At 27.6% G+C, this 14,838-nt stretch overlaps 1 protein-coding gene across 1 annotated transcript; it reads left to right on the top strand.

Moving 5' to 3' along the window:
* The first annotated feature begins 752 nt into the window (after positions 1-752).
* On the top strand, positions 753-2,439 carry LOC101221024 (transcription factor PRE6). Its single transcript, XM_004151153.3, has 2 exons — positions 753-1,150; positions 1,901-2,439. The coding sequence occupies exons 1-2, from the start codon at positions 1,031-1,033 to the stop codon at positions 2,054-2,056; spliced, it is 276 nt and encodes a 91-aa protein (XP_004151201.2). The 5' UTR covers positions 753-1,030; the 3' UTR covers positions 2,057-2,439.
* The last annotated feature ends 12,399 nt before the right edge of the window (positions 2,440-14,838 follow it).

The raw sequence follows: 14,838 nt of genomic DNA, 5'->3' as shown, positions 1-14,838 counted from the left end.
CTAGACTTCTTCGTTAATTTAAATTAAATGTTGAACATGTGATCATTCTAAAGTATGATAATAGTTTCAATTATATCCTCAAACTTTTTACTAGCGTTAAAAATATAAGTCTATGGAATCCCTAAACTTATACAAGTGTTAGAATTTGACCTTAAACTTACAAATTATATAAGTTTGGTGTTTAATTTTTATCGTCTTGAGTGTTTGTTTTCTATATCAATTACAAGTTTGAGAGTATAAATTTAGCACATGGTACAAATTTGAGGAGTTATATTTCTTTTATAGTTGAAAGTTTAAAGATGTGTAATTGCAACACGACTATACTTCAAATGTAGTTTTTACAAATTTTTTTACTTATAGAATGGAAAATCATGTGTATTAGTGTCGAGTTAAGGTGAGTTTGAATATGAAGTGTTGAGGTGGGGAAAGGAAAGGTAGATGTAAGGGTAAAAAATGGTAGAAAGATGTGAAGATGTTATTAGTGAATGAAAATTGTGATTTTTTATTTATATTTTAGTTGGAGAGTAAGGTAAGGGGAGAGAGGGGGAGAGTGTCCTTTTGTAATTGGCAATCACATGGAGTTGTGGACTGAGACATGTACAAGCAAGGCCCACTATGTTTACTCCAAAACAAACATCATTTTTCAAGCCCACTTGAGTTTAATCCCTAACTTGGGAACATAAAAAACAACTACACTTGTTATATTACAAAAAACTCTTTTCCCTCTTCCAAAAGAAAAAAAGAAAAGAAAAGAAAAACCAACCCAACTCCCCCACTCCTTTCTCTAAATCAATTGTCTTCTTCACATCCAACATCTCCCATCTCTCTCTCTCTCTCTCCTAAGTTTATTTTTTCCTCTGTGGTCCTTCCCTCTTTATAACTCTCTTATCACTTCCCCCCCTTCTTCCTTCCTTCAAACCTTCCTCTCTTCTTCTTCTTCTTCTTCTTTCTCCACTTTCCATAACCACTTTCCCTCTCTTCATCCCTTTCTTTCCAAAACAATAACTTAATTCAACATCAATTTTACAACATGTCTAGCAGAAGATCAAGGCAGTCAAGTGCTTCTAGAATCAGTGACGACCAAATCATTGAACTTGTTTCCAAGCTTCGCCAACTCGTCCCCGAGATTCGCCATCGCCGCCCCGACAAGGTACTTATCTCTATGCTCAAAATTTCTAATGCTACAAAATGACAAGGATGCTATATAAATATGTGTTAAACAACGTAGTAGTTGAGACGACCCAGTACACCTACCCATACTCTGTTCTATTTCTCTAATTTCGTGTAAGGGTGTAGCACATTTTAAGCTTTTAACCTAGATGAAATCTTGGCAATAAGTTCTTCTTCTTCTTCTTCTTCTTCTTCTTCTTTTTTTTTTTTTTAAGAAAACTCAACTTTTAAAAAACTTAACTTGACCCGGATATCATGGGAAGAAAATACTAAGCAAGTTTTTCTTATTTTTTAAAGGAGAATTTAAAGAAAAATAAATTAGTAAAAAAGAAAGTAAATGTTGCTTTAAGCTAAAGATTCTCATTGTCTTGATGGGGGGTTCACATTTGACTCTATTATACACTTAATTCATGCCACCAATTGATAATGTACGGTCTAAAGAAACTTCATTGGTCTAGTCAATTAAAGAATTTAACAAATTAACATTAAGCTAAGTAAAGCAATTTATTAAAAAACATCTTTAATTTTCAATTGGATGTGCCATAAACATGATTAAATCAAACCCACTTGATTATTCAAAATAGGCAAAACAAACCATACAAAAGTACAACCAAATGTTTGCTTTTTTGTTTAATTTCATATTTGACTTTATTATATATTATTCTTTATTTTAATTAATTAGGTTTCTTCTTCTTCTACTTATTATTATTTTCTTTTGTCTTTTCTTCAGGTATCAGCTTCAAAAGTCCTTCAAGAGACTTGCAATTACATTAGAAATTTGCATAGGGAAGTTGATGACTTAAGTGAAAGACTCTCTCAACTTCTATCAACTATAGATTCTGATAGTGCAGAGGCAGCCATAATTAGGAGCTTAATTATGCAATAGGATCAAGAACAAGAACAAGAGCGACAAAGCTATTGGGTTTGGTAATCATATATATATATATATATATATAATATAAGATATTTATATATAAGATATGATGTTACTATGTTATCTATAAGGGTTTCTTTTCTTCATATTTCCTTTTCTAGGTTTTTGGTCTCTTAGATCAAAAAAGGGTGTATTTTTCCATGAAAAAGAGAAACGTCCCTTTATTATTATTATGCATAGGGGATGTAACTAAAATGTATAATAGAAGGACTTACATTAGTAAAGCCTTCTCTCTCTCTATATATATATATTTATATATATAAAGTTATATAAATACACCCAAAAAAAATGTACCATCTTCTCACTTTTATTAATTGAGAGAAATGAATATCTAATTAGTCTCTTTTTAATATCTTTTTTTCCTCTCAAAGTGTACTCTTTGATTCATTTGCAAGGACCTTAACTAATTAACTAATTAAAGCTAATTAATTAAGTATCTAAAGGGACAACCCTAATTAATTAAAATTAAAAGTCCTTAGCTTTATATATCACCACATTTTCTATGATAACTAATTCAAGGACAGAAAAGTAAGAAATTAAAGGGAAAGCAAAACAAAGGGCTTAATTCATGAAAAGGGTTTTGTTAACTTTTTGTTTTTATGTATGATGGAAAAAAGAAAAAGAAAAAGAAGAGGGAAGTTGGGCTTGGACTTTGGAGGTTAAAGAGTCAAAGAAAAGTGGTTGAATTTCCATGCATGGTGGAAGGTTTTTTTTTATATACCAATCAACTCAACTTTACTTGAGTAAAGAAGGATTTGAGAAGGAACGTCTCAAAAAAAAAAAAAAGAGAATCGTAAATGCGTAACCAACCTATCACAATGTAGCTAGCTATCTTATTGTAACCGATAAATATAAATTTAAACAAATACTACATATTTTCTATATCTATATCACATATAATGTAAATTATTTGTGATACTTTGATCAATCGTTTTGGTCTCATACTTTTTAACGATGTAAAGTTATGAACTACATTGTAAGTGACAACGTATTATTTTATTTATGACGATTGGAGAGACTATTTGAGATTGAGATCAGAGAGTTGCATGCATGGAAAGGTTTGGGAAATAAAATTACTCAATTTGATTTTAGAGATCAATCACTATTTGGAAAGTGACTCAACTTTTTTGCAAAATCTTGTTGCTGTCGGTCGTTGAAAATGACCCATCACTTTGAACACCTTAGCCACCCAAAATAAAGTTCTTGGTTCGACCAACCAAATATATATATATATAACAATTCTCAATAATATATTTTATTTTAGTTGTTTTCTTTTTCTTAATATAATCTTTATTCCATATGCACACACCTTCTACTTCTTGTAGCTAGCCTTATATACAACGTATTCAATGGATAACATTGTATGTGTGTTTCTATATGTTTTATTTTTCCTTTTTAAAATCAACGTGCTCGAGCATCTCAAGTAAGTTAACGTATTATTCTTTTGATCAAAATTGTCTCTAATTAACACGTTGCAAAACTTTTAATGAGATTAGTAAATTTTATTAAAGAATCTTATAAGTCAAAGACTTCACAATCTTTATAACGACGAACAAATTTTACTCCTAATCTCATTATCAATTATTAGCTTTGACGATATGAAATCTCATATTTGTCTTCTTGGAATTGAAATGAGTGATATTTGATCTAAAAAAGACACCATTTTAAAAATTATGACAATGATTAATTTTACCTTATAATGAATTGAGTTTAGTAAATTTGATTTTGGTTTAGATTTACATCATGTTTGAAGGAGAGAATTGTTAATCAAAATCCTTTAGAATGAGAGTATATTTGAAAATATCACTTAGAACAAAGATTTTCTGCCTTGGTCCAAGTAGGATTGATATTGAGAGATTACTTTTTGTCTTCATTGAGACCTTTTTTGCATTAATTTCAAAATTAATGGCTAACATAATTAATTAATTTATTTTTTCTTTTTCTCCAAGGGGTGTTCAAGAACTTCGATTTTTCAAGAATCAATTCAATTGTCACAATCAATTAAATTAATTAAACTGATCTCATCCTAAAAATCCTTCTACCTACACATTTCCATTTCACATATAAATTGCTTTTACATGCTTAACTCAATAAAAAAAAAAAAAATCTTAACGTCATAAAAAAAGTTTATGAAAAAGCATATATATTTTAAATTTTTGTAGAAAATCTGTATTAACACACCATTTTAGAAATTTCAATTTCTATAACCTACACCCTATGCTGAGTAACTGATTATTAGTTTCTTCTTTTGTATTTCTGTTCAGCGATTTTTTTTAGTTTCAAATTCCAAAATTGTATTAGTTTCTAGAATTCTTGTTCTCGAATTTGAAAATATTCTCGAAAAATAGATAAAACAAAGAAAATATATATAAGTGAAAAGAAAACGTTTAATTTATATACTTTCTCTAAACTCTAAAACCAAATTAAAATCGTAAATAACTCAAATAACACAATACAAATACAAATTAGGCCAGTTTAAAACGTCACATATTGAATTCAAAAGCATTTCACCCTGAAGATCAAAGGAAACCAAACCCTAAATAGTTAAGAAACGAGCAACGGTTCATAAATGAAATTAGGTCAAAAGGAGATGTGTGTGTGTATATACATACAAGGGTAAAAAAAGTTTGGTATATGGTATCAAAAGAGAAATGGGGGATTTTTAGAAGGGTAGTTAAAAAAGTTAAGAATTCAACCCGTGAAGGTGAAGAAAATTAGGAAGGGAAGGAGAGAGTGATTGATGGAACAAATATATATATAAGATATAAGAAAAAAGAGGGATGGAAAAAAATATCTTTAGGTATCTTTTTGATGAGGACATAAAAGAGGGGACAAAGAAACAGAGTCTTGCAGTGGGTAGTTGAGGCATTTTAGGGTTTGATCGAAGTTTTTATTTTTGTGAAATTTAGAGAGGAAAAAATTAAAAAGGCGAAGGGGATGAGATTTTTGTTGGCAAAAAGTGTGTTTCCATAATATGATGTTATCCTTCTTCATCTTCTTCTTATATTTTCAACCACTCTCTCTCAAAATCTCTCTAATAATGGGGAAAAATTATTGAGGGAGACACATCTTTGTTTTTGTAATCTATTAACTAACTCATATATTTTATTTCAATGGCTTTATACCAACTTCCCCTAAACCCAACTTTACTTCCTTCACACTTTACTTCCTTCTCTTTTGATCATTCTCTTACTATATGTTTGTACATACTTATTTCGATAGATATTTTTACCATAATCGGACAAAATCATGTTGAGTGCAAATGAGGCTCCACACTAGTTAGGAAAATAAGTGGTTATGGAATAATATATAAGTGAGGATCATTATCTATGAGACATTTTGGTTTATGTTCAAAGTGATATATCATACTATTATGGAGATTTATAGCATATACTAGTCTTAAAAAACTACTAAGTAGTTGTAGCAAATTACAAGAAGGAATCTATAAAAGTAAGTGGATTTCGATGGAGAGAGCAAACAAATAGATAGAGAGATTCAAAGTGGGTTTTGGTCTTAAAAAAACTCAACACTTCTACCACGTGGACAACCTCTAGTTTTTTAAGACTAGTTCTTTGCTTTGAATCTTCTCAATTTACAAAAGAAAAAAAAAAACTTAATTAGATGTGGTAAATAAGTAGAGCTCTATTAGATTTGGATGGAGAGTAAACCTTTCATGTTGGATAGCGATAGGTAAAAGGAGTATGTATATCTAATATCCAAGAAGAGGTGATTAAGGGTGCGATGGATGAAATATTAATTCCATGTATTCTATTTAGTTTGATAAGAACAAGCTTTCACAAGTGATTCAAGAAGCATGCAGAAGGTTAAGAGAAAGCCTCAAGATGGTTCTACTTTGTCCTATGCTAATTAGAAGAAGAAGAGATTATGCATATATATAAGTGATAACAATTATTTCTAGCTATGATATGAGACAATATTTTAGGTGGTTCTAAGAAGTAAAGTCATGAAGATCTATGTTTTAAATGTACAATATCATTTCACTAAATAAAGATAGGTCGAGGTTTTGATCATCTTCAATAATTGCCCCACGTTGATTTGGTCAAGTATATATAGTAGTAGAACTTCATTTTTTTTTCAATGAAACGATCCTCTTTTTTTCTTCCTCCAACGTAAAGATTGATCACCATTCAAAAAGTTGCACTTGGACATATCTCAACACACAAAAAGTTATAAGATCATAATGTTAATAAGCAAATTAAGGTAGCTAGCTAGAGGTAGGTACAAAATTCGTATGAGATACCATCCACGAGTTTGAAGAAGATATATGCAAATTTCTCTTGACCTAAATTGTACTAAGGATCACTTTAACAAATATTAATACCATGGTCACATCCATCAAAGACATTAGGCAAAATCTACTAAATTTCCTAACTATATTACTATCGCATGCATAGTCTACCATGCACAAAAATCTAAATTTTAAATAACTGAAAATATTTTAACCATTTTATAACTAACACAAACTTATTTAAGTCATGACATTGATAATGGATAGAAATTTTATTTCTTTTATAATCACGAATTAGAAAAATTATTCTTCAATTATTGTGTGGGTAGTGATTTTTTCTTTTTGTGTGTTTTCACCCTCTTAATATTTATTTGGTTGAAATAATATTATTGGAATGTTGCTATAAATAATTCTAAAATATTTCTCCTATCACATCACCCTTTTTCTCTCTCTCAATTCATTCAAATGGTTTTTTCGGTTATTCGAACAAGTTTCCAACAAAGTTTCACGAGTATTTTTTTTGACCATTTTCAACATTATTAGTATAGTTTTTGTTCTTTTTTGTATTTGATAATTCATTCCTTTTTTGTTTTTGGTTCTTGATTTTTAGTTTTAAAAAATGAGTGTATTTAATAAACTAATTCACTATTTTTTTTTAAAAAAATAAATTTTAAATTGCAAAGAAAAATTGAAAAAAAAGATCAAATATTTATCTAACGTATATGGTTTTCTTAATAAACAAAAATTTAGAAGTAGAATTTAAGTTAAAGAAAAAACAAAAACAAAATAATTGAAATAGTGACTAAATGAGGCACCCTAAAGTTAGCAGTTCTTTGTATTTAGTATTTTTTTTTCTCTACATTTAAATGTGTAATAATAAGATTATATTTGATTGGTTTTTTCTTACCCTTTAGGAAATGAAAAATCAGATTGTATAAATTATTTATAAGCATTATGTGTGTATACATATAGACTGAAAAAAGGCTTTTGTTATATTTTATAATTTATAATTTGTGATTCTTTTAACATTACATATTGTTATTTTAATTTTCAACTTTCATTTGATTATTTATGAAACATCTTGTAATCTATCATACACACATTATAATCTCTAAAATATAAATTAGTCTTAGTCTTTTGACGATCATGAGAAAAAGTATATAATTAAATGCAATTGATAAAATTTATGGAAACACTAATTTATTTTCAACTATATAATTTTTCTTCCCTTTTCTTTTTATAAAATACTAACACTAATATTGATACAAATTTAAGAAATCTTAAAACAATTCACAATGAAGTGGTGTGATCAGGAAGGTTTGTTGGTAAAGTTACAAAAGCTCACCTTTTAAACTTAGACATGACAACTTTTAATTGGATGAAGTAGGAATCACACAAGAAATAAGTGCATCATCGTAATAACACTCTAACAATTACCACTAAAATCGATAGTTTTATGCATATAATCATCCTTAATTTCTTATTTCTATCATTCATCTTTTTATAAGAGATGTAATTTAGATTATAGATATATTTCTATAGAAGTGTTAATTAAATTAAATATTGGACTTTTTTAAAATATAACAAACCACTAAAATATTTACCATCTATAGAATATATCAAAAAACTAAAAAAGTGTACATGTCCATGAAATACAAAAATGTCCCGTAACTAATTGGCAGAGCGCGTAATATATTTGAAAACTGTCGTTACCTTTGACTATTCTTTCTACGTGATCGTTTGGATTTGGAGCAAAACCTAAACATAATTCTGAACAAATTTTTTAAATTTAGGAGCAACGACATTTTTTTCAAGATCCTTTAATAAATAAAAAATAGATATTTTATATTTGGTATATGGTCTTGAACTAAATAACAGTTTGAAAAAAGATAAAAGAAAAATGATAGAAAAAAAAAGACGATGAAGAAAAAAAAATGACAGAAGAGGAAGAGAAGAAAGACGATGAAAATAAAAGACAAATTTAAAATATTTTTTAAAAAATGGTCAGCTTTATAGATATTTTCATTTGGTTAAGCGAATTGTAAATATTTTGATTGTTTTTTATATAAAAATATTATATAATAAATTTAATAGTAAACTTTAAATCACTCTTCAAAAAGAAATATATAACGTTTAATAATATAAAGCTAAAATATTTGCTGCCTGTCTAACAAAATAAAAAAGCTCATTAAATTGGCCATTTTTAAAAAAAAGTATTTCAAATTTGCTCAACGTTTTTATTGTTTTTTTTTCTATTATTTTTCTGTCATTTTTCTTTTATTTTTTTAAAACTCGGTTAAAGATTGTGTACCAAATATAAAAAATACATATTTTTTCATTATTTTTTCAAGAGGTTGTGTTCAATATCGTCTTCCAAATATAAATGATATTGAAAAGAACGTTGTTTAGATTTGGGAGAAAAATCTAAATGTATACATAGTTAAATTAAACAATCATATACCAAATAATCTTAAAAAAATCATTGAGATTTAGTCGGTCCAAATTTAAATATTAAATATAAACAGAATAGCTAGGATCGTGTATCCAAAATATTTTTAAAAAAATTTAGATATTACGATCAAATCTAAACGATCTTTTCGAAATATATAATGGATTGTATGTCGATTAATCGAGACTTTTTCTATTTTTGAAATTGTTCGATAAATATTTGAGCGCTCTGTTATATCTTTTAAAAGATCCATTTAATATTTTTGTTTTTCAAATGAACATATGAATAAAATATTTTATCGAACAACATCAATGGATATGTCGTGACTATTAAGTAATATTTGTTTGGACGATAGATTAAAATGTAATATATATATTTTTTTGGTTGAAAGTACATAGGAAAGTATTTATAGAATTTCTAAAATGTACTTTTGGGTATGTAAGTAAACATTGGGTTAAACTCGAAAAAGAAAAATTAATTAGTTAAACACACTTTTCACCACTTTAAGAATAAAGTTGAAATGACTTTTGAAAGTAATATATTTTTTTAATGAAATACCTTTAGAAGAATTATATATTATATTGGGTAATATTTTATTTTCTTTAAGCGTGAAATCCTCTCTTTTTGTATCACTTTTCAAAAGCATCTATTAATCTTATTGGTTAGGTAAGTTAATCAACCTCGTGATTAATTCCCTTTTTATTCTTTAAATATATCTTCTTCAAATAATTTTCTTTTTTAGGTAAGATTGGATTTCAACGTCAATGAATTAATATATTCTTTTTTAGAGGTCATAGAAGAAACACATGGTACCATTCAAACACATTTATATATATATAAATGTTAACTCCTTTAACTTTATGTTCTTTATATAATATATTTATATCTATAAACTGATATCATACCCAAAAAAAAAAAAAATAGTGTCTAGCTTGGTTCTAAAATTATTCTTTAGTCTCTGTCTTAGTTCGATAGCATTTAATTTCGATAATTTGAGTGAAAATCAAGTCAAAGCCCATTTCCACTTGCAAATATAATATAAGAGACCAAGGCATGTGCTTGGTGATTGATCTAAGATATTTTCTACACATTAAACTAAATTAATATATATGACAAGATTTAAATAAACAATAAAACTATATTAATTAAGTTTAATAATTTTATACCGACAGTTTTTTTTATTTGATTTAATGAAAAAAAATGATATAATTTGAGGATAACACAATTAGATAATTAAAGGATGTTATTTATATATTATTATTAAATTTTAGGAATGACTATGCGTTTTTAATTTCAACGATAAACAACATTTTACTTCGGTAAGAAATAACAAAAAATCTTATTATATTTTTAAGAAATGATCGAACAAAAATTTAAAAGTATTGAAGTCTGACTAATAGAGTATAATGACATCTTCACATTTAAAAATGTTTGGATCATGCTCATCCATTCAACTTATTAATCTCGATAATTTTATTGTTGGTAGTGAAGTGATCATATTGAAACAATGTCAATTGGTATTATATTATATGAACTTTTGTAGTATACAATAAGTAAGATTGGAAGATAGTTGGATTTCTTTTTTAACGTGGAGAAAAAAAATAGAAAGTCAATTGCTATTGATTACTCTCTTTTTTTTTAACTTCATGACTAACTTTAATTAAGAAATTGGGATGGAAATTAAAAGGGTTAGAAGCATATATAATTAAAATGACAAGTTTTTACAAATACAAATATGAAGTATGTATTTTTTTTTAATAATATGTAATGTTTGAAGTTCATGAGAAGAGACATAAATGAACTGATATCATATTTAAATGAGAGGAATTCTGAAGACATGAAAAATAAGGTTAAGAAAGACTTAAAGGAACTTAGAAGTTACTATATATTTTAATGAGATGCACTTTTCTTTTTGATATCTCGCACAATCATAGAACTTGAAAGTCAAGCATGCTTAGTTAATTTGGAGAAATTCTATGTTGGATGACCTGATTTTAAACATGCTGAAAGAACCCGTGTTGATTTATAACAACAACTTTCACACTGATAAACCTTTAAGACAAACAAAAATGATAATCAATATACAAAGTTCACTACGTTAGGTTAGTTAGTAGAGTTAGTAGAGTTAGAAAGTCTATACAACGTCCTCTTCAAAATAGCGAAAATCATAAACCCAACCTAAATTTTCAACTAACTATGTAAATATATATCATCAAAGTTTGGATTTGTAATGGTGACTCATTTTCAAAGAAACAAAGTACAAAAGTAAATCTTTCCATGAATCTTTGTTAAAGAGTTTGCAAACTTAAATTCCAATGTATACATTTACTTTTCTTACTATTGGACCATTTTAGTCCATTCAACATGGTAAATTATACTCTATTAAATGCATGTCCCCCCACATTTTCTTTCTTCCTTTTATTTTCCTTTTTCTTACTTTCCAAGTGGTCCATAACACAATTTAATTGAATGTATACTTTTTCTTTCTTTTAAAACCAAAATCAAATTAAAACAAAACATCAACTTTTCAAAACTACTTTAGTAATAGCTTTCAAATTTGGTTAATTTTTCTAGTTTAAAGAATTAAAGAACAATAGTAGATCAATTAACTAATTAAACAAGCTTTAAGTAGTAAAATTAAAACATAACAAGAATCTCTCTTTTACATCTTAAAGTAAAATTAACTTTTTTTTTTAAAAAAAAATAGACAACTACCTTCCAAAATTTTATATGTGACCGCTTGTGCTTTGTTATTATTTTAAAAAAGAACAATAAAGAAAGTATTGGTTTTCCAGAAGGAATAAAACAACAAACAAAAAGTGTAATTAATTAAATTAGACCGACCTCCATTCAAATAATTAAGAACCGAAAGTGAAAAATAAAACAAAGAAGATATATGTTGGGAGCTTACAAAAGTATTATAAGATAACATGTATGGATATGCTAGTCATGATATATTTGTAAATATTTTGGAAATGAATTGCTATATTTACAAGTGTTCGTAAATTAAATTGAATGATGCAAGAATGGTTGTCCATATTATATAATATATATATATATATATATATAGTAATAGATTGAATTGTGAAGTCATTTTCAAAAATTAATAGTAAGTTTGAAAAAAAGGGTGGAAATGGGGAAATTGATTGGAAAAAGGAGAGAATGAGAGTGATGGGGGTCTTCTTCTCTGCCCTTTATTTCATTCTCTCTAAAATCGCTTTCTACTTTTCTCGAGGGAAAAGAATTAAATTATTAGAAAGAATTAACAAATCAATGTCGGTTCTAATTAATATATATATCATCATATTCTCAAAGTTGCTTGAGAATTCAATGTTTGGAAAGCTCCACATGCTTTGCTCTCTCAACAAAAAGGAAGACAAAGAAAGAGAGAGTTCAATTTGATTCATTATTACATATCCAATTTTTGTAAAGGAAACTTGTTTTAGGGCAATATGAATGAGACATATATATTATGTTTGATGTTAGAACTCAAACTCAAACTCATCCACTATTAATCAATCATTTCTTATAGATATATATACCATCAACACCATTCGACTTGTATATATTGTTATATAAAAAGAAAAAAGAATCAACATGGAAAGGAAGCCAAACCCATTTTTGTAATATGGTATATTATTTTATCTTATGGGTGAAACTATCCACCATTGTTCCACAAACTCAAACTTGAAAATAGAGACGTAATAAAGTCAACCTATGACATAAATCTTATCTATAGAATTGGAGACTTAAGATGAAATGGGTAAGAAGAATTGGAGATGAATAAGGTATAGAATTAATCGGACCCCAAGTAATGTGGTCCATAAGTTTACAAGCCAGGGAGAAGTTGTGACCCACTATTGTGGGTCAAACAACAATAATGGTCAAGTCTCAAACCCTACAATAATAATGTGTGTCGTCAGCCTAGTCGAGACCCATCTAGGTCAATAAATCAAAGTGTTGGCCGTTACTTCCACGAAGGCTTGGTTCTGGCCCATTTCCCTATTTTCTCATATGAAGGATATCAAAATTTTCTATCGAGAACCTCATTTCTATTACTCTACAATACAAAAGAAAAAGGTGAGAGCTACACTACATTTGTCTAAGGATACTAATTTAAGAACTAAAAATGTATGTGTGGCCATATTAAGATTTTGGTATCCAATACCCCTTTTATTTCTTCAATTGTTTTAAAATGGAACACTCCCTTTAGTTAAGAAAAATGATTGAGTGTTTTCCGAGTTTACCTATATTTTTGCAACTCACACGAATATCCGATCACAAATTCTCGTGTGATATATAGATTTTTCTTGTATGTGTGTATGTCGTGATTAATATGGATACATAAAAATACGTGTAGCCTAAATTATATTAAAGTATTACTCCTTAATTAATTGAGCTTGCATGAATAATTTTTTTAGAACGAGCTCATATGAAGATATTAACCATAGTCAGTTTCATATTCGAATATGAATATGGTATTTAGTCGAACTATATTTTCATGTAGTATGAGTTGAAAATATATTGTATTGAAAGATGCAAGATTCAACCAAATTTATAGTTATATTTCACGTTTTCAAATGTCTTAAATATACCTGATAAAAAAATTATAAATAATAAACAATTAACTATATATTTAATTGAATATCAATTGTTATTGATTTATTTATTAACATATTATATGTCATAGTTTTTTTTCATATAGAATAGTATATATGTTTTCTTTTCTATTATTATTAATATAGGTTAAATAACTAATTTGATTTCTATACTTTGGTTTCATATACCTTTAAAGGTCTAAATTTACTGCAACATCTGAGTGTACTTGAATAAACCAATAAAAATGAACCAAAATCACATTCAAATGAGATTAGATCATAAAGATATGAAAGTATGATGAAGAAATGTTTACAAGAACTGAAAGTTATCCCTTGTAGAAATAAGGTGCACCATCTATTTAGATTGTTCAATCATATATAAGAACTCTAAAATTAAGTGTGTTTAGTTTACAGTAGATGGTCTCTTGAAAGTTTTACTAAAAATTAACATTTGAGTGAGAACAAAAGATGCAGAAAGAATCCGTGTTGGAAGGACCTACTCTTGGTCTGTGAATGTTGGGCCAATGGGCCTTCAAATTATGGATCCCAAATGATAAAGTCTCTCTTTGAATGACTTTGGACATGTGTAAACATTGGAGTGCATCTCCTTCCTCTATGTATAAACTTTTAGCCACAAGTTGTAATGAAGTGATGCCCAAATAAGACATAAGACATAAGAGATTGAAAGGGAAAAGGGAAAAAACTTAAGTTCTTATGACTATGGCGAATTGAGAAGTTAGGAGCAAAAGTAACCAAGGAAGTGTGAAAGAAGATAAAAAAACAACAACCAACAACTAGACTTACGTGATATGAGAACAAGACCTACATTCATGAAAATGAAACTTTCTTGATTAAGTTCTTTGAAATATTAAGAAGTAACAGATAAGTTTCACCTTAACATTATTGCTTTATTACTAAAGCAAATCCATTATATATCACTAAGATGTATACAAGAGTAAAAAATTAAACCACATGTACTCCATTAATCTTGACTCATTTGAAGAATATTTTAGAGTCTTTTCAAACGGTGTTACAGTAACCAATTTTTCTCTAGAAAACATTTGCCTTGATGTTGTTTTAGAATCAAGTTATAATCACACTGTACTTGACAATCGATTATACGTATGACGCTTTTAAAAGAGCGTCGTGTATACTTTTACTTGACATTATTTCTTTAGTAGTGATTGTTTATTGCCTATAAAGAATTCGTGGAATGTTTTATTTATACGGACGATAATAAATAGAATCTTCTCCGATTGTTGAGATATGCTCAATCTCTTTGAAGTTATAAGATGAATTTAGTTAAACTATACTTTATAAATATAATACATGTCCCCAAACTTAGAAGGTGTTTGATCTGAATGGCACAATTTTATAATTTTCCTTTGCAATTTCTTAAAACGAGTTAGTTAAAAGTTAATACCAAGGTTCAAAAGTT

This window comes from Cucumis sativus, chromosome 5, assembly GCF_000004075.3.
Source record: "Cucumis sativus cultivar 9930 chromosome 5, Cucumber_9930_V3, whole genome shotgun sequence".
Taxonomy (NCBI): domain Eukaryota; kingdom Viridiplantae; phylum Streptophyta; class Magnoliopsida; order Cucurbitales; family Cucurbitaceae; genus Cucumis; species Cucumis sativus.
This window is presented reverse-complemented; position numbering and strand designations above follow the sequence as displayed.

What these genes read in the sequence shown, in the direction of transcription:
- LOC101221024 (XM_004151153.3), top strand. Translation starts at nt 1,031, where the DNA reads ATGTCTAGCAGAAGATCAAGGCAGTCAAGTGCTTCTAGAATCAGTGAC. An exon ending in GCCATCGCCGCCCCGACAAG is followed by an intron (nt 1,151 to 1,900) that starts GTACTTATCTCT and finishes TCTTTTCTTCAG; the next exon opens with GTATCAGCTTCAAAAGTCCT.